General features: G+C 46.2%; 1 protein-coding gene across 2 annotated transcripts; it reads right to left on the bottom strand.

The window, feature by feature from the left end:
- Window positions 1-1,456: 1,456 nt before the first annotated feature.
- On the bottom strand, window positions 1,457-26,940 carry MYBPH (myosin binding protein H). 2 transcript variants are annotated; one of them, XM_081009867.1, is made up of 11 exons: window positions 26,484-26,940; window positions 25,086-25,220; window positions 22,666-22,833; window positions 15,583-15,671; window positions 9,116-9,314; window positions 8,489-8,628; window positions 6,692-6,851; window positions 5,520-5,656; window positions 4,369-4,555; window positions 2,166-2,219; window positions 1,457-1,794 (listed from the first exon to the last, which is right to left on the bottom strand). In XM_081009867.1, the coding sequence occupies exons 1-10, from the start codon at window positions 26,692-26,694 to the stop codon at window positions 2,209-2,211; spliced, it is 1,437 nt and encodes a 478-aa protein (XP_080865993.1). In that variant the 5' UTR covers window positions 26,695-26,940; the 3' UTR covers window positions 1,457-1,794; window positions 2,166-2,208. The 2 variants fall into 2 exon arrangements, with proteins under 2 accessions (XP_080865993.1, XP_080865994.1); XM_081009868.1 differs by lacking the exon at window positions 26,484-26,940 and adding an exon at window positions 26,238-26,361.
- Window positions 26,941-27,316: the final 376 nt, after the last annotated feature.

Below are 27,316 nucleotides of genomic sequence, written 5' to 3' on the forward strand. Positions count from 1 at the left end.
CTCAGCCTAATTTCTTGTGAGCTGTGCCCTGATTTCATTCAGGTCACAAAAGGGGGAGAAAGAAGGTAACAGAAAGGACTGGCAAAGATGGGGAGAAAAGGCTCTGGCCCCACAAGCATGTTGGTCTGACAGATTATGCTGTGTGGAACGTGACCCTCAAAGAAGCCTCATTTGGGCCTATCAGGGCAGAGAAGCTACTCCTTTAGGCTTCTCAGATACAAGCAGGAGTAGCTAGGGTGGCAGTACCACACTTTTGTTCTCTCAACAGTGAGACAGTGTGAAGTGAGACAGGGGTGTGGTTAAGGCTGTGCAGGCACACTGCTGTTGTGAGGCCTCTGAATTGTTCCTGGGTGGCAATGAACAGGCAGTCAGTTTGCCCCAAATTTGTACATGACGACATATGGCAGTTCAGGCCAAGAAGCAAACTCTGGTAACATATCTACGATACAGGAGACAGGCGGCATTTTCATTTCTGTCTCTTAAACTATTTTCTTCATTTTCCTTATTTCCGTAAACGGCAATGAATTTTAAAAAATCACACTGAGCAGCAGGCACATTCAAATTAAAATGAATGGGTTGCATTCAATGTCATAAGGCTAACACTCTGTCAGTGCAATGATTTTTCCTTGCACAATGAAACATTCTCCCCTTCTCCTGCCCTTATGAAACTCCTAATCTGTTCTGGAGTTTCCCCCGTCCATCCAGAGCAGATTTGGGGACAGCATGGGGGTGATCCCATTGCGCCAGCACTAATCCTTGCATTAGTGCAAAAGGTTAGTCAAATACCACCCGGCGTCTGCTGTTTTCTCTCTTACATTGACAATATTCACAAGAGGAACATTCTGGACTGAAATAGCATTCAGTGTGCCAGTTTGTAAAAATGCCCAGGATCCTGCTGAGTAGAAAAAGGAACTGATGGGATTTCTGATTTCTGAATACTGCTTAATATCAAAGCCTGTGGAGGTGAAAAGGAATGCTTGCTGTGAGGAATCACAGAGGAGGCTTTTGGCACTGCCACTTGCCACATGTGGCCTTCAGTCTAATATCACATGGCCCTCAGGACAGTGACTAGGGGAAAGAGAAACCTATGCAACCCTCCAAATTCCACCCATGTTTGGCTCTGACCCCATCCACTTTTGGCTCTGCCCACCACAAAATACAGGGACCCCCCCAACAGATTACCCACAAGAGAATGCAGCCCTTGAGAGGGGGGGGGTTCCCCAATCCTGCTTTAGAACTTTCACTAGCCTTTTACTCCACTAGCTGTCAAATCTTTCAGGAACAGCTTGTAAGTTGAAAACACCCCTTGTGATGGTTCAGTCCAACCTGACAGGGTAGCTTCCGAGGGTAGTAGTGAACTTCATTTTGGAATGCAGTATCACCCATACATAGGTGATGGGATGCTGGAGCGAGCCAACTGCAGAATGTATCACTGAGTAAAAAGTCTTTTGTAGGATATTTTTAAATTATTAATTTATTGCTATCACGATCGGCGGCGTCATCCTAAATGAACATTTCCCCCCAAGACTGATAACAACTGTATTGTAGGGTGAAAGACCATACAAGGAGTAAAAGGCATTTAACAGGAGGCATGGTCAGTGTTCCCTACAGAGCCATCCTAGTTGCAGGTTCTGTCCTCTATAAAGCTTCTGTTTTTGAAAAGACGCAGCAGCAGCTTCACCTCCAAGCGGGAGATTCCTTCTAGGAACCATGGAGCTGAGTGTGTGAATAAGGCATTGCTCCAGAGCAGGGATACCAAGAGGGAGTTTTGTAGGAGGCCTTGAACAGGAAACACTGAAACAAGAGATATGTGCAGACTCAATGTCTGGAGTGGATACTAGGCACCCAGAACAGAAAGCATCTAATTTAGTTCAGCGCTCATTCACTCCTAATACCTATGAAGCAGTCAGCTTTTCCTTCTCCTTGCCACCATGCACCCCTTAAGCTTGTTCTGCGCTTCAGTGCCATGGAGGATGATGTTCTGTTGCCAGCATTGAAATAAGATTGAACCACAAGTCATTTGTAGAAGACAGAAGTGAGAGAGACCTTGCCCTTCACTCCAGGCCACAAAATGTTTTGGGCCAGCCCTAGCCCAAGCTCTGATATGGCTCCTGAACCAAATGCATTCTGGATGATCATCTTTAATTCTTCCAGTGACATCTTACCTCAAACTCACTTTGTTCTTCATCTGGACTCACCATGTCATCCTCATTCTGGGACTGTAGAAACATAAGAAACTTGCAAGATTACTTTCTAGGCATCTCTTCAAGCAATGTGTCTTTTTTTGCTTGTTTGTTTGTTTGTTTGTTTTGTCCTGCTGGTGACATTAATGGTAGCACAAGCTTTTGCCATAGAAATAGACCAGAGAAACACAGTGATTGGTTGCAGTGCAGTAAGCAAGAGCTACTCCTTTGCAAACACACAAAAAACCCCAACAACTCCAGGCTTATAAAAATGCTTCTTTATATACTCTGCGATGTTAAAATGCAAAGCACAGATAGTTGCTTAGCTGACTCAAGTCTGCTGGGAGATGTTTAGAGGCAGTGCACTATATTTGAAACACTATATGCTTAAAGGGCTCTTTTTTCTTAGTATCTCTCTCATCTCCATCTCAAATTGGTTATGTTCTGTTTCACTCCTGCCTGCAGTGGGAATGTCAATAGCTTTTTGCGGTGGATATTTCCTCTCCTAGTAAATACAGCTCTAGAATCTCCTTCTGGCTTTGTTTCTAGTGTTCATTCATAAAAGACTTGCTGCATGGCTGTTCGGGGGAAGGGAAGTGATTTTTGTTTTGCTTGCTTAGCCTTGATAACAGAATCTAGACAAGTAAGAATTTTATTGTACAGCCTTCATAAAATATTTTAAAATATGCATGACAGGACACAATGCAAGCTGAGTGTGAAATATCAAATGCTTCCCAAGCCCTTGGGACTTTGCCATACAAAATGTGAGCCAGGTATCTTGCAGGCTTGGGCCTGCACTGAATGTGCTGCTTGGGTTAGATCTCTGCAAGTAAGAGCACCAAATCTTTCTGGGTGGTTAAGTGTTGCGTTTGTTTTCTTGTCTTCTCAGATTTGGGGGTTGAAGTGGAAGGGGATAGAAGAGAGCTGGGGAGCTGTTTGCTGAAGCAAGGAAATGTGATCAGGAAGCCTTGTGTGGGCAATAAATTACAGCCATTCAGCTGGGCTGCAGCCACTGCAGATGGAGAACACCAGTTACCCACTTACAGGAGGTTCTCTGCCATTAATAGAGTGGAGAGGAATTAATATCTCAGTTACATAGTTAAGGCTAAATGGATCCTATTAGAGAAATATTACAAGGCTGCAGGATTCCAGAGCCAGGAAACATGATCAGGTGCAACATATGGTATTTCATCATCTTGACTGCCAGGTTCGCCAATGGGAAGACTTGCACACTCTCTCTTAGCTAGTTTTTGTTTTGTTTCTTTCTGTTTTAACAGCATTGCAGATTTGCGATTCTATGGTGGAAAACCATAGAAAACCATAGTTTTCTTCTTGAAAACTTACAAATAATTTATTCCACCTTCTTACAACCAGGCCACTTGACTGCTCTTACTTCGTATAGACAGTATTTCACAATATTCAATCAAAATCTACTTTATTGTAGTTTTAAAAACCACAGGCCAGGTTGACTGAGTGTGCCTCTGGTTTAGTTGTACCTCTGCCAAGTTGTTCTTAAACAATTCACAATCCCTGAGCCGTCTTCCTGCAAAAGATTATAATACTGACCCACCTTAAAGGGCTGGTGTAAGGGACAACATGTAAAGGAAGCAATTTGAAAGAATATTCTGACGAACAACATAAATGCTAAATATTGTAATTAAGCTAGCTTGTGGTCACCTCTTCTGCTCTTCCTTCTGCTCTTCACAAGTGTTGATATTGCACCATCGAATCACCTCTGGACTGAAGCACTTTCTTAATGAATTTTAATAAGCTGAAGTAAAATGTGTAGCATTTGGCAAACCTTCTAAGTCACTACCTGCTGCTGCAAAGTGTTTCCTTGGGAAATCAATAAAGAAGGGCCATCAATCCTGGGAACCAGCATTAACAATGTATGAAAGTGATTCTGGGAATGTCCCAGATGGAAACGGTTGCCAGCAATCCAAGCAAATGGATGGCAGTGCACCAGCCTTCAGCTGCATCTAGCAAACACACCCTGCCTGTCAATCACATCTCTCCAGGAGGCTGAAATAATTCGTTACATGACTATGATTGGAATTCCCATCAGGGACAAAGGATTCCAAGCCACAGTAGAATTCACCCAGAATGGTTGCAGTTCCCTTTGAAAATCTTAGCAATTGCATCAAAATAGGCAGTCCCAAAACAAACTCAGTTATTAAATACATACCTGTTACATTCAGCTTGCAGTTTACAGAGGCTTCCCCCAAAGGGTTCACGGCCTTGCAGGTATAAACACCACCATCGAAGGGGCTGGGCTTGCGGATTTCTAGAGAGCAAATACCTTGGTTCATGAGGGCTAAATACCTGGGGTCTTCTCCAATTTCCATCTGGTTTTTCATCCAGATCACTTTGGGCTGAAATACAGATAAGGCACCAAAATGGCAGAAATAAACACCTCTCTCCAAAAAAGTGGGAAGGGGCTGATCACTGGTCCCAGGTGAGCAGCAGCTTCCCATTACTTAGTGATAAGTTTCTAGAGTCTCTAGACAGTGTCTCATTACTTTTTCACCCTCAACCCTCCTGCCTACTCATTGGGACTGCTTTATGATGGATGTCACTGACAATCTCCCAGTGCTGTCATAGACTGCAGCACCCATCGCATGTTTGCTGAAACAGGAAGGCACTACAAAGCCACTTCTCCATAAGACTGGACATTTATCTGGAAATTGATGGGGAAATGCAGTGGAAAGTGTGGCATAACACTTGCTTCAATGCAATGCCATCCAATCTCCACCCCCCCCCCATATCAGAATGACTGTTCATTAAGCAGCCCAAGTCATCTAATCTCCCTGCAAACAATTCAGGGTGAATGCTCAATAAACAGGTCTCCTGGAAGCCCCATAAACTCTAGAGATGCTTGAAGAATTTGATGCAAATTGGCCTGATCTGCATCTCCTGGACTAAAGTACAGATCAGAATGTAGCTCTTATCTGGTAGACTTCATGGTTCTCTGAATGTTGCGATGTGGACCTCAGCTCAAAAAAGGTATGCATCTAAATGCGTGTTGTAAAATAAATTACAGTTAGAAATTCATATTTTGAAAGAAAAACATTCAAATGCAGCTTTAAAAAAAAGTTTGCAGATTACTGTGGAAGCAGGACAGAACAGGCTGAGGAGTAAACACATGCAGCAGGGACACTTAACCTGAAATAAATGGATCCACCTGTCTGTAACTTATCCCCAGTAACAAAAGAAGTCAACCCATGTTCCTCTACCAAAGGAAACACCTCAAGCCTCTCATCCTATACACAATGTCAGATTCAGTCTTGCTAAAGACGGTCACTGATCACTTAGCTTCCAAGAATGACCAGCACTCACCTTTGGGAAGCCCCGGACACAACAGACAAGCTGGGTACTGTAGCCCCGGGTGGTAGTTCTGTCGGTGAGAGGTTGGGTGAATTTTGGAGGTTCAGAAAGATCCTTGCTATTGTACTTCTCTGCTTTGTATGTGATTGCTGGGGGAGTGGGGGAGAAGGCAGATCAATATAACTCTACATAAGAGGGGGAGCAGATTGTGAGACTTTCTGAAACAATACAAAATGACAGCTCTGTATATTGAAATTGGAAAAGGTAAAGGACCCCTGGATGGTTAAGTCAAAGATGACTGTGGGGTGTGGCGCTCATCTCCGCAGGCAGCTTTCCAGGCCATGTGGCCAGCATGACTAAACCGCTTCTGGCGCAATGGAACACCGTGACGGAAGCCACAGCGCACGGGAAACGCCTTTTACCTTCCTGCCGCAGCAGTACCTATTTATCTACTTGCACTGGTGTGCTTTCAAACTGTTAGGTTGGCAGAAGCTGGGACAGAGCAAGGGGAGCTCACCACCATCAAGCAGATTCGAACCGCCAACCTTCTGATCTTTAGCTCCCTGAGAAAACTGCCAGCAGCCTCCAGCCATGTATTCATTTGTAACTGATATCTTTATGAAAGGCAGAAAGAAAACGTTCCTTTTTTCACCCCAACTACACCATTAAAACTCACTCCGTCATCCCTCCCAGTATCTGCCATGGCTTATCTGGCTTTACATCAGAGTGAGGGACGTCCAGCCTCTGGGTTAAAAACTGCGCCCTCCAGGCTTCCCAATCCTGCGTTCAGGTCTTTCCTCAGGTTGTGATCTCTCTTCCAACCCATGTGTCCCTCTCTCCAGACCATCCCCTTCACTAGCCCTGCTTTACACCCTCCCCTCCAGCTCCTTTGTGTGGCTGGAACATGGCCTACTGAACAAGAGTCACATGTCTGGTTCTGCCTACTTTTCTTGCTGTCCCCACCCACTTTTCCTCTGATACTCCCCTCCCCTGCCACCTCAGCATACAGCTGCTGGAATGCTGCCCATCAAAGAAGATGCTTTAGACAATCTGGCTGGAATGGTTTGAGCTGTCATGGCTGCCTTCTGTTCTCGATGTTCCATGCACGTAACCCACCAGCCCTACAAGGGAAGGGGTGGGTTTCCACAACCTTGTCTTTCCTATTGTGCTTCTACAGCCCGTACCTGATTTTTTGATGTGAGCCACGTCCTTGGAGACAGCAGGCTTCTCGCTGAGGCCGCAGGGGTTCTCCGAGAAGACTCGGAAGGAGTAGCTGTTGCCAATTATGAGATCGGAGACGGTGCAGTTGGTGCGGTTGTAGTGCTCCATAACTGTGAACCATTGCTGGAAAGCAGTAAAGGTCAGCCTCTTAAACACGAAAAAGGTTCAGGTTCAGGGCACAGGGCTGCCCTCTCAGCAGAAGGACCAAGAGCTTCCCAAGCCAAAAAAATACTATGGAAGCCACCCTGGGGTGCTATTTTGTTTTGGTGTTAGGACAAATGAAAGTGGGTGACGGTGGCACCATTAGGGCCTCCTATTCATACCGAATAGCAATGCCCAAGGCAGGAGTTGCTGGAACTGTAGCACAGGAGGAAACATTTAACTCAATCTTTAGTGTGTTGTTTTGTTTTTTAAGAACTGTACAATTCTTGATAGCTACATCTTTCAGTGTAACAGGTTCTCTGGTCCCATGGTTTTCACTCTACCACTTCTCCAGCAGTATTGCAAGAGGTGGGAAACAGCCCACCAATACAATTTGGCAAATTGAGAAGGAAGAGAGTCCCCACTTGACAAACATTCCATTGCTGTCATGGGGTGGGGAATAATAGCAAGAATTCTTCTTTCCACAGGAAACTGCCCCCACCAGTAAAGCAGAGAAAACTCACCCTCTATCCAGCCACGTAGCACATTCTCCCACCAAGCCCTTTCTTAATTGCCACCATATATAAATATAGCATACCAAGCTAACTTGCTGCATTGAACAAGCCAAGACTCTCTTATATGTTTGCATAAAAGGGTGCTTTTGCACCTTATAGAAAAGACCTTTGATACTATTTGATAAGAAGAAGAAGAACTTCACATTTATTAATATTATAATATGTTGCCCTCTCTCACCCCAAGATCCCAGAGAAGGCTACAATATCAAAAGGCAATATTAAAAACAGTTCAAAACAGATGGCATTCACAGAAAAAAGGTGGGTCCCAAAAATATTTGGCAGCAATGTTGTTTTATGATGATCTGCATGTTTTTAATTTTTTATTGATTTTAATGACCCTTATGTATATTTTGAACCAAAATTTTAAATGAAAGTTTGTGTATTTGTTTGTTTTAAAACCTCATACAGTATCAATGCTTCCACAGAGCAACTGAAGCAAGGCATAGGTCACAACACCAGGTATATAAAAATAGCTGAGTGAATCAATTCTTCCAGGGGGCTTGTGATTGGACCCCAGGAATAAAGCTCTATTACAAAGGCAAACTGTGTTGACCTACTGCCATTTCTGAAATAAACGCTGCCGATGGAGGATTAGAGAGGAAAAGGTTCTCAAGGGAAAGATTTGTTGGACTAAATATGGATACATTTAGAGGGTTATTTACATTTGCTAGTTAAAAAGAAAAAAGAAAACAGTTCATACATGAGCTTTTTTTTTAACCTTGATTTACATTTTTTCAAGATGTTATTGATTCCATTTATTGTACTATAAAAAACATAAAAGAATAAAAAGCATAAAGGTTCTAAGTAATGTTCTTTTCCCATTCCCATTTTCACTGTTTAAACCACCTGTGACCAAATTCTGTATTGTCACGGAATTTGTGGGCTGTGTTTTTGTGGAATATGCATTGCATTTCTTATACTGACTCCTTTTTGTTGGGATTTGTAAACAGCTGTGAAGTGATGGCGGCTTCAGGACCCACCACTAATCCTTGCACAAAGTACAATGCCCCCCAGGCTGTATCTTTCCCAGCCCCAAGTCCTTACCCCAGTCTTCTTGTCTGCTTTTTGGACTGTGTACCCTTTGAGATCAGCATTGCCATTATCTTTGGGTGGGCTCCACTCCAACGCCACATTAAAGCCCCATACATCCACCAGCTTCAGGTTCTCAGGAGGGCCTGGTCTCTCTGAAAAGATGAGCCACACATTACTTCTGAAATATCAAGACAGTGCTACCTGCCATGGCACATCACAGAGAAGTTCAGCAGCAGGCACCAGATAAAACAGAGAGCAGCCATTAAGCTATCCGGAAGAAGAGGGAAATCTATAACCATACTAGAATATATTATTATTATTATTATTATTATTATTATTATTATTCATTCATAACTCTCATGCAGGTGTAGTTTCAGTATCAGAAACAATGGCTCCTAATTCTATCTTACCCTGTTATATAAGGGATTCGAGACTGAGACAGAACAGTCATCTCACTACACATTCCCCATGGCCTAAGCACACATGCTCCGATGCTTAATAATGCCAGGCCCAGCAAGGTGCCATATGCCACAGTACACAGTGACTCTTGAATTAGAGAATTTTGTTTCAAGGGAAGAGGTATCTGAGCTAGCCACCCTTTAGATACCAAATCAAACCATATGGTTTCATCGCCCTTACCAATCACCTGAAGATTAATGGTGGCCTTGTCTTCTAGTTCATCTAAGATCTTAACACTTATTTGGTATTTTCCAGAATCACTGCGCTGTAGTTGGCGGATGAATAGGACGGAGTCCCTCTCACTGTTGCGCAAATGCATTCGCTTGGGATCCAGAGGCTGGCCATCTTTGGTCCAGGTCACCTGTGGCTTTGGCTTTCCCTAAGGAAAGGCATATGTAGAACAGTTGGTATATCACGGTTTTCTTCTATTTGTCTGGCTACTAACTCTTATAAACATACAGTGAATCTTCGGCATGATTTTCATGATTTTGATGGTTCCTGGTGTTGCTCTTATAACTACAGTTGTCTGTTTTTTGTTTTGTTTTATTAATTTGATTTCACTGATTAGAGTTTGCTTTATATTAGTATTGTGGTTCTATTATGTGAACTGTGTTGATTGTTCTTCATGGAAGTGAAAAGTGGGAATAAAGTTTCAAAGAAAGAAAGTGCTCATTTGCTTCCACTTTCTAGCCACATATGATTAAACTGTGATGCAAAAAGCCAACACCATTTTTGGACTCTTATTCAAAGGCAGGACAGTTGCCGACACACATTTATGTATGTGAGTGCCCATGCACAGGAGAGGCAAACAATTTCATATTGATGTTTCTACCCCAAACCTGAGCTCTGAAGTCCCCTCCGCAACAAAAAACTTAGGGGCAGTTGAAGCTAGTATGAATGTGTGTCAAATGCAGTTGCTTCTGACAGCTGGCCCTTTAAGGGAGTGGCCTAGATCCACAGCAAGTCTACAGATACCCAAGAACCAAGGAAATGCATGGAGTGCTATACCCTATTATAAGTCTCTCTATGCCACTCCATATGGCTTGCACTTGCTATTTTTAGTCAAGAGCTATTTTAGGCTCTGGGCTACAAACCCCCCCCCCCCCAGTGCCTGACTGGAACATACTGCCTCTGCCTTCCAAACGCACATAACAAACTTGATCACAATGTCAAAGTATTCTCTTGATAAGAGTTCTTTAAATCAGAATAACATAAAAAGAGATCCAGTGTCAGAATTTAGTGCTAGGAAAAGATCAAGTATGACATGAGACACTTTTTCCGTCTGTGTTTAGAGATTAGGAGGCTGCCAAGAGCTGGTGAGTTTTATATGACTTGCAATATACAGATGTAATGCATATGTCAGCCAGTTTAGGATTCAGTGGTTTGTGTAGAGTACCTTGTTTCTAGTCTTGCCTTGTCCTGAGACAGCTCTCTTCTCAAGATCCAATGTTTCCTTTTTCCCAAGCCTGTCAGTCCTTTATTTTTCTCAGTGACCAGGCCACATTCAAGTGAAGCTGGAATTCTTTCCAAAACATCAATAGTTTCTGCTTTGGAGGCTGCCCACTGTAGCCAACCTGAGAACTAGTTCACCTTTGCAAGCTTTCTGCAACTATTCCTAGCTTCTTGACCAATTATGCAAAGGCTTTTATCCCCGCTCAAAGCCAAAATGTCAAAATAAGAATAAGGATCTGTTATGTACTGAGTTGAATAGGATCCAAACTGTAGCAGTCTGATTGGTCCTAGAACAATAGGATCCAAAAGGCAGCAGTCTGATTGGTCCTAGAACAATAGGATTCAGAATGCAGCAGTCTGATTGGTCCTAGAACAATGCAGCAGTATGATTGGTTGGCAGGAACCACCCAATCCTGCTCCAGATAGAAGTGAATCCACAACCTGATTGGCTTACAGTAGAATTCCAGAATTAGCCAATCATGTGCAGCCCATTGTGTAAATAATGTATATAAAGCAGATACTGTGAGGGGACAATTCATTCCTCCTCACCACTATGAGCTGAATAAAGAGCATGAAATCACTTTGCGACTCTGAGTATATTTCACTGGCGACGAAGGTGGGATCCCGCTGAGCTGACTGCCACACACAGCACCGCAGCACCGCCAACTGCCGCACCGCTGCCTCGCACCGTGTATCCAGGCTTCAGCTCCGGGGCACAAGGAACTCAGAATGGCAGCCAACAGCAGCTTCTCGCCATTCAACCCAGCATCTGGAGACTGGGAAGCGTACGCCTCCCGTTTCACCTTCCTCCTAGAAGCCAAAGGGGTCACCGACGAAGAAGACGCCAAGAAGAGGGCGATATTCTTCAGCGTCTGCGGAGAGGAGACGTTTGAAATCGCCCGGGCTCTCCTTGCGCCTGAAGACGTCGCTACTGTTCCATACAAAACAATAATGGAACAGCTGAAGGGGCACTTTTCGCCGCAGCCCTCAGTGGTGGCTCGTCGAAATGCCTTCTACGCAAAGCGGCAAGCCCCTGGGGAAACCATAACTGGGTTTGTGACCTCTCTCCGCCAAGCCGCCCGGTTCTGCAACTTCTCAGAGCTGGAGAACATGCTTCGTGACCGCCTCGTCGGTGGCCTGAAGGATGAGAAGCTGCAACGACGCCTCTACGCTAAGAAGGACCTAACGTTCCAGGTCGCTCTGGAGGAGGCCCTGGCAACAGAAGCTGCCGAGAGGTCGACCCAAGAGGCACGGCCGAGCCTGCCATCCCAACCGAGGGTCCACCATGAAGACCTCACCGACGACTCAGGATCCGACAGGGAGGAGGTGCACCGAGTACAGCAGCGCACTCAAGCAGCGCACAGACCACAGCTGCCTCGACGAGAAGGAGGGAACTGCGCAAGCTGCGGGGAGAGTCACGAGAGGAGGACCTGCCGTTTCCGCAACGCAGAGTGCAGGCAGTGCAGAAAATCGGGACACATCGCCCGGGTGTGTCGGGCTCGGCCCACCCGACACCAGGCATCAGATGACCAATCCAAGAGCCCCAGGTCCCGGGGCCCAACGCACCAAGGCAACTCGACGGAGCTCACGGACTTCCAGGTATACCAGTTGCCCCACCCCAACGTAGAGAAAATTTATGTAGAGGTACAGATAGAGGGGGCCCCATGCCGCATGGAGCTTGACACGGGTTCAACTCTATCCATAATCTCGGCAAGGACCTTAAGGAAACTGTGTCCCACTGGGGGTCCCAAACTCAGGCCGGCCCCATTCACCCTCCGGGACTTCCAGAAACGTAAGGTCCCCACAATGGGGGTGGGGACCTTCAGGGTGCAATACCGAGGGCGGACGCGGCAACTGGACTTGCTTGTGGTCAAGGGCCCCTACATTAGCTTACTGGGATTGGCATGGTTTGGACCACTGGGGCTAGCTGTCACCGGGGTGAACCACACTAGCTTACAAGTGGACGTGGACGCCATATGCAAGGAATTTCCAGGGGTTTTCGATGGGAAATTGGGACAGTATACGGGCCCCCCCATTGCGCTACAGCTTGACCCCGCAGTACGACCGGTCAGGCTCAAGGCCCGCCGGGTCCCGTTCGCCTTGAAACCCCGTATAGACGAGGAATTGGACCGACTCGTAGAGCAAGGAGTGCTGGAGCCGGTGCCTAATGCTCCCTGGGAAACCCCAATCGTCACACCCGTCAAGCCTAATGGTTCGGTCCGCATCTGCGCAGACTACAAATGTACCATAAACAAGGCCCTCACGGCCCACGCATACCCAGTGCCAGTGGTCAGCCATGTCCTTGCCACCCTGGCTGGGTCGAAAATTTTTGGCAAACTGGACTTGGCCCAAGCATATCAACAGCTGCCAGTAGATGAGGCCACAGCAGAGGCACAGACGATTGTGACGCACAGAGGAGCGTTCAGGGTAAAGCGGCTGCAATTCGGTGTCAGCGTGGCACCAGGCATATTCCAGAATATAATGGACTCTCTCCTTAAAGGGATTCCTGGCGTCACCCCCTTCTTCGATGATGTGTTGATTGCCGGCCCCACACCAGAGGAGTTTGAGGACCGCCTCCGCACCGTTCTGCACCGTTTCCAGACGGCGGGTCTCAAGGTGAAGCGGGAAAAATGTCTACTAGGAGTGCCTCAGGTGGACTTTCTGGGATTTATGGTGGACGCAGAAGGGGTCCACCCGACTGGGGACAAGGTACGGGCCATTTGTGATGCCCCAGCGCCCAAGAGCAAGACTGAACTTCAGGCCTTCTTGGGGCTATTGAACTTTTACCATTCCTTCCTTCCCCACAAGGCGGCGGTAGCGGAGCCCCTACACAGACTCCTGGACAAGCGGGCCCCTTGGGTGTGGGGCCAGCGCCAGGAGGCCGCATTCCAGGCAGTCAAGGACTTGCTTGTCTCAAACTCGGTCTTGGCACACTTCGACGAGAGGCTGCCGGTGGTGCTAGCATGCGACGCCTCACCCTATGGCATTGGAGCTGTCCTGGGGCACCAACTCCCGGATGGAAGAGAGGTACCGGTGGCGTACTTTTCCCAGACACTCAACACAACCGAGCGGAACTACTCGCAAATCGACAAGGAGGGTCTGGCAATCGTAAAGGGAGTAAAAAAATTCCATGATTTCTTGTACGGGCGGCCCTTCACCGTGGTGACTGACCACAAGCCGTTGCTTGGCTTGTTTGCCCCCGAAAAGCAGACCCCCCAAGTGCTGTCTCCTCGCGTCCTCAGGTGGTCAATTTTCCTTGCCAGCTACCAGTATGCATTGATTCACCGACCTGGGAAGGCGATGGGCCATGCGGACGCCCTCAGCAGGCTACCACTACCGGAAACAGGCCCTGACCCAGCACCTGCACAAGAGGTTATGAGCCTGGAGCTGCTTCCCGACCGCCCCATTCAGGCACAAGAAGTTGCACACCATTCCAAGAAAGATAGGGTCATCTCCCGGGTCCTGGACTGGGTGTGGAGGGGATGGCCCAGCAGCAGCCCCGGGCCAGAATTCGCCGGCTACACAACCCGCAAACATGAACTGTCGGCCCACAAGGGGTGCCTGTTATGGGGAAGCAGAGTCGTTGTTCCCCAGCCCCTCTGCAAAAGGGTCCTCACAGCCCTACACGAGACACATCCAGGGGTAGTAAGAATGAAGGCCCTTGCCAGGAGTTATGTGTGGTGGCCGGGGATCGATGGAGAGATAGAGGCCTGGGTCAAACACTGCCAGGCCTGCCAAGAATCCCGCCCAGATCCCCCAAGGGCCCCAGTCCAGTCCTGGGAGTCCGCCCGAGCACCATGGTCACGCCTGCATGTGGATTTCGCTGGCCCCTTTCAGGGGAAAACATTCTTCATAGTGGTGGACTCCTACACCAAATGGCTGGAAGTCGCACTGGTACCGTCCACTTCCACGTCCGCAGCCATCCGGGTACTACGCAGGCTGTTTGCAACCCACGGGCTCCCTGACACTCTCGTCTCAGACAACGGGACTGCATTTACGTCAGGAGAATTCCAAACCTTCACAGCGCAGAACGCCATCCGCCACATCCGTTCGGCGCCGTTCCACCCTGCCACCAATGGCCAAGCAGAACGCATGGTGCGGACCACCAAGGACACCCTTCGCCGCATGACGCAAGGGGACTGGGAGTACCGCCTTGCCACATTCCTTCTAGCACAGCACAGCACCCCCAGCTCAACGACTGGCCGGAGCCCTGCTGAACTACTAATGGGTCGGCGCCTTGCAATCAGATTGAACCGCCTTCACCCCGATAGAGCTCAGGATGAGATAGTGGTGGGGGAAGGCAGGAACCCCCGGACCTTCGAGGCCCAGGACCCAGTGTACGCAAAGAATTTTGGGGCAGGCCCAGCATGGGTACCCGCCACAATCACCAGGGTCACTGGCCCCGTGTCGTACGAGGTGCTAACGGATGGGGGGCAATGCTGGCGCCGCCACTGCGACCAGATACGGCGACGATTCCCGGGAGAAAACCAGGAGGAGGACAGGTCAGAGGAGTCCCAAGGGAACAGCGGGGCAGTGAGGCCCATAGAGCAGGAGGGGCCAGCAGGAGAGGCAGAATCAGTAAATACAGAGAGGACCCGTGAGGCCGAAAGGACACCGGAACCAGAACCACGACTGAGCGAGCCGGTTGCACCAGACCAAACAGCCGCATCACAGCCAGCATCCTTGGAACACGAGCCAGAACCCGGAGCCCGGACCAGGGAACACCCCAGGCCACAACGCACACGTAGGCCGCCGGCATACCTTGAGGACTATGAATGCGACCTCCCGGGCAGGACTGGAACTTAGAGGGGAGGGGTGTTATGTACTGAGTTGAATAGGATCCAAACTGTAGCAGTCTGATTGGTCCTAGAACAATAGGATCCAAAAGGCAGCAGTCTGATTGGTCCTAGAACAATAGGATTCAGAATGCAGCAGTCTGATTGGTCCTAGAACAATGCAGCAGTATGATTGGTTGGCAGGAACCACCCAATCCTGCTCCAGATAGAAGTGAATCCACAACCTGATTGGCTTACAGTAGAATTCCAGAATTAGCCAATCATGTGCAGCCCATTGTGTAAATAATGTATATAAAGCAGATACTGTGAGGGGACAATTCATTCCTCCTCACCACTATGAGCTGAATAAAGAGCATGAAATCACTTTGCGACTCTGAGTATATTTCAGGATCCACATACCCGAAAAGGAATCATCAGGTTCAACACATCGCCCACAGTCTTCATGTACAAGTCCCTCAAATAGCGTGGCAGTCGGATCTTGGGCTGCTCTAGAGAAAACAAAATTATAGTGGTTTGTCACAGGTACTGCAGAACTTTGCTGTGGAATGAATCTCCTTTGCTTGGATCATTTGGCTTGCCTGGAATGCTTAGAAGCACTAATGATTAGGCAGTATATAAATGTCTTAAATAAATAAGAATGTGGGGGGGGGGCAGCACTGAGATACTCATATGACCAGAGAGATTCCACAGCAGTTTGGAGGCAGAATAACCCAAATATCTCATATTTCATTGTTGTTAAACCTTGTAGGATCAAGGGTACTTTCTGTTAGAATTCCTGCTCCAGGATTGCAGTCATGGGATTTTTGTCTTTCACATGACGGTGTATGTTTTGACTCCACAGAGAGGGAAGTGACGGAGACAGGATGTTTGTGTTACTGTGTTCCGTGAAGTGGGACTATTGTCCTTTGTTCTTTTTTCTCTTTGCTGTCTCTAGAGAGGGAGCCATGTTGCAGTGCTCCGTGTGTATTTATATGTAAATAAAGTAGATTAGCCAAAATGCTGAGTCGCTGAGGTATGTTACGCAAGCTGCAAAGACTCTGCAGATCCCTAAGTGTGCCGGTGTCTGTTGGCATTGGTCGCTGTGATGTTCGGGCTGAAGAAAGCTCCCGAAGCTCCCAAATGATCGACCAGGAGGGAGAGAACATTCCAGTTGGGCATGTGTCTCTGCCAGGGTCCTACTCGAGTGTAGGACGAGCTCTTGACACTTTCCCCTCAGCACAACAATGCAACTTCCTTGGACCATAAATACAACTCAGGCCAAGGAGAAGATGCCACCAGCTCTTGAAGCGACCAGCAGTGGCGTGAGAGAACTGTTGGCTCAGTCCTTCCCACATTCCCTGACTCTTCTTAAGAAATACCTGTGAGGAGAGAAGCCCAAGCCAGGGAGCCCAAACCATCAGCTCCTGAAGTGATTATCCATGGCCTGAGAAAACGTTGAGTCAGCAGTGCCCACACCTGCTATAGTCTTCTTAAGAAAAACTTGTGTATCCCTCAGGAGAAATCCAGGCTAGGAAGTTTGTGTCATCAGCTTCGAAATTCCGACTGAGAAAGCTCTGTTCTGTATTCTGTAATGCAGAGCTTTCCAAACTGTGTGTCGTGACACATTAGTGTGTCGGCTGCAGTGCGTAGGTGTGTCGCGCAAACACTCCCCGTGCTCCTCCCAGGGCTGGAATGGGGTTAGTTCAAGCTCCGGTTTGCTAGTAAAACTGAATTACTGTGTCACGAAATGAGGCATGTCTTTAAAAGTGTGTCACTACCATGAAAAGTTTGGCAAGCTCTGTGTAACATTTGTTTTAATATTTAAAATGGTAAACTACAATGAGTGCCTTGGCAGAACGGTGTCATATAAACACAGTAAATCAGTAAGCCCAGGGAGGTAAGGCAAACGATTAGCTCTTCCATCACAGTCCAGAGAATCAAAATGGAAATGAATTCTGGCCAAGGCTGCACTGGCAGAACCCTGCGGTTTGTTTGTTATTAAATGACACATTTGTAACCTGACCCAACCATGGAGCCCCAGATCAGGTAACTGTGCTTTATAAATTATCAGAGGTGAGAATTTCTATTAACTCTGGCAATTCTTTGAGCTGAGTTGGTTAGCTCCATGAATGGAGAGCTGGGATCAGGACTCATAAATAGTACGAGGCATGCATTTCATAATTTAATTTAATCCACTCAGCAAGAAGAATCAATATCAAGTGCCTCGTAGCAACAGCATACCTTCTTGCTGTAACCTCACCAAACTGTTTTTTAAAAAAATATGTATTTTATTAAAGACTTTCTTGATTTACAAAAGTACATGCATTCTCTCTTTTTTCAGGTTGTACAGTCTTTCTTACAAATCAGTTACATTTGTTGTGAGACATTAGTGTTGAGTACCATATAAGGTAGGGGGAGAGAAGGGGTGGGGTGGTGAGGCTTATATTCTTTTATATGGTGTATGTGTGGGGTTTTGTGTCAGCGTCAACTGGGTAAGTTCTCTTTCTATTCATTTATTACATTTCCTTGGTAGTGAGAGGTATTGGGGGCAGGATGTGGTTGGTTGTCTGTGGTTGACTGCAGTGGGGTTTGTTTGCATTTGTGAGCGGGGGAGGTCTTGTTAGGTCAGGTAAGCCAGATTGATTCATATGTTGTCGGGGGTTCTTGTTGGGCTGTGTATGTGATAAAGAGGAGCCATACCAGGGTGAAGGCGTCCTCTTCTATTTGTCTCCGTGTCAGTTTCAGTTTACTGGTTAGCTTTTCTAGTAAGGCAGTTTCCCATACAATTTGATACCATTGGTCCGTGTTTACTCCTGACAGGTCTCCCCAGTGTCTGGCTATGAGGCTTCTGGCTGCTGAGAGTATTTGGGTTATAAGCCCTGTATAATGTGAGTGGTCATTATGATCTTGGAAGATGCTCGGTAGGGTCAGATATGGGGTGAGTTCTAATACCTGTTAAGTTATTTTGCATATCTCTTGTAGGACTGCTGTCCAGAAGGGTTGGATTTTAGAGCATTCCCACCACATGTGGAGATATGTCCCTGTGGAGGTGCAGCCTCTCCAGCATCTTGGTGTGGTTCCTGGGCGTATCAGCACCAGTTTCCGTGGTGTTAAGTACCACCCATAGGTGAGCTTCAGCGTGAGTTCCCTTCCTTTGGCTGATACGGACTTAAAGGGAGGTTTAGATCACATTCTAGTCCATTGGGTGGGGTTAATTTCATAGCCTATGTCGTGCTCCCATTCTTCTTTCATTGAGTCAAGGCGGGTTGTGGGATTTTGGAGTATTTTGTATATTGTGAATATCATCCCTTTGCCGTGTCCCTCTGCTGCCAGGAAGTGGTTTTCGAAGGTGGTCAAGGGCTAGTGGCTGCTGATTTTACTGCTGGATTGTTTAAAAAGGCAAGTAGTTGATGGTGTGTTAGCCAAGGTATTTGCGTGTCCCTTAGTTTGTCTTGTATATCTTGTGTTGACCTCACCGAACTGTTGACAGATATCCTTCCTCCTTCTGGTATTAAAGGTAAATACACTGCCACGTTTGGTACAATTCTGCTGGCTATAATGGCTCAGTGGTGCAATGGAAAATGGATGCATTGACACAACTCAATCCTGGAAAATGAAGGCTGTTGCCATTCCAGAATTAAGATGGTGCCTGATGAATGCCAAAGATGTGCAAAGTAAGCAAGAGAAGTCTGCTGGGTTAATTTCCAAATTCTACAAGGATTATTATTTGGCACATTTTAGGTCCAGCTGCAGCATAAATTTTGTTTGTTTATTGGTATGCCGCCCATCTGACTGGGTTGCCCCAGCCACTCTGGGCAGCTCCCAACAGAATATTAAAAAAATGATAAAACATCAAACATAAAAAACCTTCCCTAAACAGGGCTGCCTTCAGGTGTCTTACAAAAGTTAAATAGTTTTTTTCCCCTGCACGTTTTTGCAGGCACTGTAACTTCAAATTCCAATTTTCACCCACCTCCAGAAGTGATCAGTCACAGAATCATAACACTGTAGAGTTGGAAGGGATCCCGAGGGTCATTCTAGCCCAACCCCCTGCGATGCAGGAATCTCAAATTGGTGGGGTTAGTGTCCTTTTTGGGGGTCCTAATAAAGGTAGATTTGTAATTCATCCCAAGATAGTAGTTTCCAATATACAGCTACAAAATTGGTTTTGTACCAAATCAATGTCAGATTTTCTTTCAGCTCTAAAACTATGTTCCTACAATGTCTGGATTTTACTTCAAGTCCCTCTGTTGTATACTAAGCCAAAAAGATGTGTGTGTGTGCTATGCAATGAACAGCACATACTTGAAGCAGAGCTTTATACTTCCCTTGGGAAAACAACCTGGTGAGAGTCAAAAGAAGCCTGTATGCATTTAATCACTTGCCGCTGTCTTCACTAGCATCAAAATAGCAATGGTGTAACTCTAGCATGCTATATTTGACAATGGTAGCCTGGGTGGTAAAATAATTATGTTGGGGTTTAATAAAAGAGCTATGCATGCCTGTGAGGCTTAAACGTGCAGTAGCCTACGTTCCAGAAGTGATCGTGTAAAGGAGGACCCAGGATTAAAAAGCTGAAAGATACTTTAGCAACGCTGTTCATAGAACACCAGCAATGCAGTAGGATATACCAGAGGAGAGCCCTGCCAAGAACTGTAACAGCATCTTCACTCACCCATCTCTTTCCCCCTGGAATCCCTTGCTGGCATTTATTCTTATCAACAGGGCCAGCGCAGCCATTAGGCAGGGTGAGGCCACTCTCTCAGGCAGCGGAAGCCCCCAAGGTGGCACTCCCACAGGCCCTGACGCCCCTGCTTATCAGTCAAGTGAAATCCAGCACTCCAAGGAACTAAGTTAATTTCTATATCCCTACATATGGAGGAAAGCATAGCTTGTCTGTTATCTTGCTAACTGCTTAAAATTGCATAAAGGTGGTTTTATTTATTCAACTGTTAGAATCAAACAGCAACAGGGGCAAACAGCAGGCTGACATTTTCAAACACAGAAACCTATGTAGAGGACGCTGATGCTAATCTTTCAAAATAAAAGTGACAGCATTAAGCACACTTTTAAAAAAGAGCCAGTCCTTTCAACACACAATAAAGTAGGCCAGTAATATTATATCAATATTGTGCAATGAGAGAGATTGTGAGTTTCCTGAGCTGAGAACTGGTGCTGCTACGCTGTACCAATTGGCTAGAAAACTAATTGAAGATTAAGTGTGTAAATAGACCATCAGTCTCAAAATGCCATAGCATTTTTTTTTTGTCTACCTGCGGCTACACAGGCACTCAACTGGAATTTGCTCCCAGCAATGTACATAAAGTAGACTCGCTAACTAAACAGCTGGAATTGCAAGAACAATTTAAATATAACATGCTGGTCAAGATTTTATATTTGCATAATCTGAGACACTCAGACTATAGAACCTACCCCAGCACAAAGAAAACATTCATGCCAGTACAGTACTGCTGATATATGAATATACAACCCGCATCTGACGCATTCAGTCAGGTTAAAAAGCACTGTGTACAAATTTCATAAGACAGTGGCAGATGCCTTTATGTCCCTACTCCTTCCACACCTTATGCTAGTGGTGCACAAGTAGTGAAAGGTAGCTCTGTAAGTCCAGTGACAATCTGTGCTGGCAGGCAGCACAAATACATGCTGCATTAGAGAACTCACTTACCAACTAGCTGGCAGAGAAATATGTTCATCACCGGCATTCATCGTTTTCCATTAAAACATTTGTCTAAAAATAATTCCTCTTCGCAGTAGAAATAGAATTTAGGTTAGTTTGAAGTGTGACCCTTCTGTCCAAGCTATACAAGGTCTTAATATTTCAGACTCCACACAAGGTCCCTACTAAACACACTATGGGGCCAGCAATACCTAGAGGAGGCTGAAGAAGCTTTCAAACTCCTAAGCAGCACTGAAGGTCTTGCTGCAATCTGAAGTGAAGGAGCCAGGGGTAAAGTGACCAGATGCAAAGAAGGACATGATCCCTGAATCTTTAATAGTTGGGGGGTGCACTCTACCAGCATTTTATGCAGTAGTTTAAAAAGCGGTACTTGGTAGATTCTCCTCAGCTGGTTTCTAGCTGCAGGAAAATGTATACATGGGTTCCAAATTACAGCACTCAGATCCATGACCACTGCTGCTAAGTGAGATGCAATTAACAGTGCAATGTATGTTTCATTACACTGTGGTGCCACATTAATGTTATCAGCAGCTGACACCATGGAAGTCAGAGGTGTGTCATACCCAGGACTTGCAGATCAGACTGTTCTTGCAATCTGTAGATATATCTGCACATGATTTATTTTGAGAACTAAATGTAGTTGGGAGGTATACTTCTTCATCACTGACTTCAGCTTCTTCTGGTCTCCTGTTACCCAGAGTTCTGTTGATGACTGAAGGATGAGGGCAAGGTAATGTCATAGCCACAAGGGCATCCCAGGTTAAAAGGAACCTGCCTTGCCATGGATGTTATCTAGTGCTTCCAGTTGAGTGCTAAAATGCTGAAGAAAGAACATGGGAAGCTACCATGCCCTCAACAGAACTACTGAAGTAAGCCAATTGAAAATAAGGAAATTTAGTTCTGAATAAACATGTATAGGATTGCGCTATTATTCCTGTATTCGGAAGAACAGTTTTATATTAACATTGGATGAAACATAATAGTACTTCCCAATGGTGCACCAAGAAGGCCTATCAGATGCATGTTTAAGGTCCATGTGCAATGCCTGCCGCTCACTGCAATGCACAGTCATAGGAGATATCCACTTGCCCTACATATTCATGGGACTGTCCAAAAATAGGTGCATCAATGGCACCTTTTTAATTTATTAAAGCGGATTTCACATAACATCAACTGCATGTTGTTCTCACCTTTAAGTAGGTAAAGTATGCTCCATTTTTACACAAGCAGGTCTGATTGCGCTATGCTGGGATGTCTGCTTCATTTTCATTTCAAGAAATTGCAAGAATGAGTCAAAGCTGTTCATAATTTTTAAAGCAACGAAGAAAGGACAACAGAAGGAAAAGTAAAGCAACCTTTGCCAGGGCAAAATGGAAATAGCCAAAACCAGAAAGTCATCTGAAATTAATTCTCCATTGCATACCACAGTGCAACCAGCTACAACAAATCATGACACCAAATGCTAGCAGGCTTTAGTTGTGGTAAAGAAAAAACTCCAAGGGTATACTAATGTGAGCCAAAGTCTCTCTTATGGAGATTACAGGAGTTAATGAAAGCCATTAAGCAAATTTGATCTGCTTGTGTATAAGGGAAGGAGTGTTGTTTAACCTTTGCATACCACATCACTTTGCTGATAGAAATCATGGTCCCACAAAGCTCCTGGGGGTGGGGGAATAATTCCCAACAAGGTAAACAGCAGCTAGAGGGAGTATTTTGACCAGGAAGATGATATTAAGGACGTCTTTGAATAATCCATGTTAATGAACATGTTCTGTTATGCTAAATGCACTCAAGATACATACCAAGAACCTCTCTGATGAGGAGTGGCTGGTCCAGGACGGCTGGCTCACTAACTCCATCACCTTTCACAGCCTTCACGCGAATGATAAGTTTATCTCCAGATGTTAGATCGCGAATTACATAACGGGTGGAAAGGAAGGGCTTTGTGTTGGCGGCCACCCAGTCTGTAGCTAAAACAAAAATATGCAACAGGTGAGTCATATGATTAGAAGCAAGGATGGCACGGTTGGGTTATGGCACTCGTTTGACCTTACAGCAGAGTCACTGCTACTTACCAGGAAGGAGGGGTCAACACAATGTAAACACACCGGTTGGAATGCCAGATTGGCTCTGCCAGTATATTTGCACCATGTCATCCTCCCCGCCCCCATTTCCAGGTAAGCAGCAGCAGGTAAGCTGCCAGGAGGTCTAATGTTTATTGCTGCCCACTACGTCATCCACAACAGAATTATTGTAAAAAGTCAATTCACTGGACAATGAGGTCTCTACTCTGATACATTTAAAATGTATCTGTCTACAGAGTCCACTCAGTTCTTTCTTGAGAATGAGATGAAAGATCCAATGCTCAGAACACTTACTTCAGAAAACAGTAGCACTTACTTCCAATTCAACAGTCTTAAGACTGTGTTGTTCAAAAGCAAACCTATGCTTTGCTAACCTATGTCTACTGGTTTGTCTGTCTGTCTGTCTTTTTTTTTAAAAAAATTAAGGTTGCAATATATCAATTCTAGCCTCCCAACTCTAGAAAGACCATGTATAAGGTCATTCTTACATTCAAATTATCTAAGGGTGCCATACGTCCTGGACATAGCCGGGATTCGTCCGTCGAAAATGGTGTCTGGGCCGAAAAGTGGCTAAAATGTCTGGGAAAGAAAGGTCAACAACTTTGCCTCCACCCCCCCAAAAAAGCCTTTCACTTTTGAAATATGGCAACCCTAAATTATCCCCATTGGGATATAACATTTGGATACATTTGTGCTACAATTGTGCTCAAGCCATCTTTTGTGAACAGTTCTGCCATGTTTCAAGGACATCCTCTTCTAATCACAACAAAAGCATGCTTTTATTGGATTCAATTAACAAAAGAGGTTACAAAGGTTGAGGCAATCTAATCAGTGAGTGGAAATGCTACCCTATGGCAATAGCTCTCCAAATACACCATGCAGATATGGAGTGACAAATATGTGATAATGCACTCATGCAGGTCGAAGAACTGGCTTGAATAAAATATTCAGCAAACAATCTGGAATGCAGGAAGTAATTTGCGAGCAAGGAAAAGAGCTAAACTCAAAATAATTTATTTATGAGAAATGATTCACCCAGCTATCGCTCACAAGAAACCCCAGCTAGACAACCCATGAAAAGGGACAACATAAATTGTTTGTAGCAATCAATAGGGATGTCATCAATTGCTGAAGACTTTAGTAGACGTCACCCACTATTTATTACCATTATAGCATACTCAGTGTGTATGATAAACCTTGTTTAATACACAACATCTTCCACTCAGGCTGTGACATGATTAATCCATCACTGGTGGTTTACAAACCAAATTGCTCACAAATGTAATCTTGTTTCCTAATATTATTCAGTTTTTTAAAAGCAGACATCATAGACTGCAACCCTTTTTCGTAATATAAAGTGCTACTATACCGTACCTTTCTATGCTATAGAGAAGCCTTGCCCAGGAGGTGCGTATTTGGCAGCTTCTATGGTATGGCATCTATACTTGCTACATAATGGATTCAATTTGCAAAAGTGGTTGAAAGAGGGGAGAAATAACTACTTTCTCCACTTTCATGTTTGGAAAGCCACTTCCACCATTGCCATATACAGTATAAGAGGCTGAAAGGCAAGGTTGTCATTTCTCAACTTTAAGTAGATTTCCTTCTTTCAGTAGTTCCACAGCAAGCAGACTTTCTACATGTGCAACATTTCCTCCTCTAGCATGCAAGTTCTGTTTCTCAGCAGTTGGACAGAACCAATGCAGTGCTTGAATAGAAGAAGCTACATCTGTGGAATCTCTTCTTGCCTGAGAGCTCCTAAAAGAAATGGACCAACCTCAAGGTTCTAGAATTTGCAATCCCGTGACTTGCTGCTTCTAGTATTCCAAGCCTTTCTCAACTTGAGCTCACAGAGCATGTCCATTGCACGTCAACATGGCATGTGAGCAACTGATCGGGTGTGTGGAGAGGATGTCAGGCTAAGAAGAGAACACATATCATTTTCTTTACACACCTGTTCAGCGGTTTAAGGGTTCAACGAACATTTCATGAGAACTATATGGTTCTCTCCTCACCTCCAACTGTGGCTGTAGATATGTCAAGAGAGGGACAAGCAATTTATCCTGACCATGTTATCCTATTTTCCACATTAATGCATGCAGCTCTTCATGCTCACGAGAGATAAAGCTCAAGCCTACTTCCGTATTTGCAGTGCTCCACCACATATCCATCCAGGCCAGAATGGCCCACAACCTCTGGGGCATCCCACGTCAGAGTCACAGAATTGTCGTTCACATCGTCCACTGTTAGATTTAACGGTGAGCTGGGAGTGCCTGGTATCACAAATATAAAAGCGTTAGTAAGGCATTTTCCATCCCCACCAGTTCAGTACTTAATGCTGTGTAAATTCATTAATGCGCTTTTCTTGGACTAAGGGCTTTGTCAGAGAATGCATACCCCCTTATTTTAGCCTTTGCATGATAGCTATGCAAATTCCCATTTCTCACACACTCAGTGAATGCGAGAGCAGGGAGCGGGGTTGTGTCCCACTCCCCAACACTGGTGCATCCCTCTGGCAATATGCCCCAACACCCAGCATTAAGTTGAGCACATCTCCATACATACAGTTGTATGGGCATAGGGATTTTCATGTGATCAGGAACCTCAATTGCACTGGATTTATGACTGCATGGAAGCTCCAACACATGTACAGTTGTATGTATGCAGGTCTCCCTTTCACTTGTTCAACTGAACAAGAGAATGTAGTGGGAGGTTGTGACCAGAGGGGTACACCGACATACATATTGCTGATGCAGTATATTCCCTGGGGAACCAGGTCTCCTTCCTACGACCTTCAAATTTCTGGGGCTGGGGTAAGAGAACACTATCCTCCTTCTCCAGCTCCAGCTGCTTCTATGATGCTCTCAATAGTAGTCAGTGGAAACAAATAGCTGTAGGTGATTTCATGAAGGGTTGTTGCTGGTGGTTTTCTCATTCATTTCATTTCTGACACTGATAGAGGGCTACAAGACCTCTTTTGGTGCTTCCGGGCCATATACGGCTCATCCAGGTAATTGCAAATGAGACATCGGTGGCAATGGGGCTTTGAAGGCTGCAGTCCCAACCCTATTTAGTTCCCATTTAATTCAATAGGACTTGCTTCTAGGTAGCCATGGTTAGGATTGCATTGCAATTTATCAGAGAAGTGAAATCCGTCTTAAATGGAGGAGGCAGAACACGGCCTGCAGTTAGGATACCAATGGCCTAGCGTAATTTATTATTGTTGTTGTTGTTATTAAAAAATGGAGCCAGCACTATACCACAAAAAAACACCCCTCTGGATAAATCACCGGAAACAAGCGTGGCGCAGGTTGTGGCGCTGCACTCGCCACCACTTCTTTTTAAATATGAGAGAAGCCCCACAGGTGCTTTTTGGCGCCCAAGCTCAAAGCGCCTCATTTCAGCGCGCGGCCTTGGAAATGGCCTCCGGCGTCCCGGGTTTGCGCCCGGAGCAAAGAAGCGCACGCGCTGCCGCCGCCCTCCCGCCTCCGCTGCTCGAGACCCTTTTCGGCCACCTCGTCGGCCGCCGCCCTCACCTTCTTTGGGCTTCTTTTTAGCTGTCGGCGGGGCGCTTTGGGCCGCCGGGGGAGCCGGAGCCGGAGCCGGAGCCGGAGCCTCGGCGGCGGCGGCTGCTGCTGTTACGTCCGGTCCGGGAGCTGCTGGAGTCGGTTCTGCTGGAGCCGAGGCCGGCTCTTCGGAGGGAGCAGCCTCCGGTGGGGCCGTCGGGGCCGCCTCTTGCTCGGACATCTGCGGTAGGCTTCGAGGACTCCGCTCTGTGCCCCGGGGTGGCGGTCGGTGGAGCTGCCGTCGGTTAGAGGGTCAAAGTCCCGCCCGGCTCCCCCTTTTCTCTCCTTTCTTCTTCTTCGGCGGCGATTTCCCCCCTGTGCTCTCCGCCGGGTCTGGGGGGTTTTATAGGTCCCTCCAGGCCGCCCCCTCCTCTCTCTCTCCGCCGCTTGGACCCACCTGCTTGGGCGGGCGGGGGAGCCAGGAATAGCCGCCCAGCAGCTGCGAGGTGCAAATTCAGCATCTCCTCGGGAGTAGCTGCGCTCCGCGGGACTCGCGGGACTGGCCCGCAGAATGATCTGTCCCTGGAAGCAAGGTTTCGCAAGGCTCTCTAGAGTTTAGCTGCGTTCCGTTAGCAGGGACGGAACTGTGCCCTCAAGCCGGCACCCAATGCAAAGCATTGCCCCTGAGCATGTGCAGAGTGACAATCCTTCAGCCTTGCCATCTCCCTTCTCTGTACCTCCTTTTTAAAGTAAACCAAGCCCTGTAGAGAAGGGGTGCCAAACCTTCACAAGCTGCCAGTTCAGCATGAAACTGGAAATAAAGAAATCAATGCCGACCTCAAATCCTGTGTGGAGTAGGAATT

Source organism: Podarcis pityusensis (assembly GCF_964106645.2).
Source record: "Podarcis pityusensis genome assembly, chromosome: 6".
In the NCBI taxonomy this organism is placed as follows: domain Eukaryota; kingdom Metazoa; phylum Chordata; class Lepidosauria; order Squamata; family Lacertidae; genus Podarcis; species Podarcis pityusensis.

Bases quoted from the DNA above. Each gene is read 5' to 3' on its own strand.
- MYBPH (XM_081009867.1), bottom strand. From the start codon at position 26,694: ATGTCCGAGCAAGAGGCGGCCCCGACGGCCCCACCGGAGGCTGCTCCC. The intron at 15,672-22,665 runs GTATGTATCTTG...TGTTTTCTCTAG, and splicing joins CCTCATCAGAGAGGTTCTTG to AGCAGCCCAAGATCCGACTG. The intron at 5,657-6,691 runs GTACGGGCTGTA...CCACTCCCCCAG, and splicing joins GGCTCACATCAAAAAATCAG to CAATCACATACAAAGCAGAG.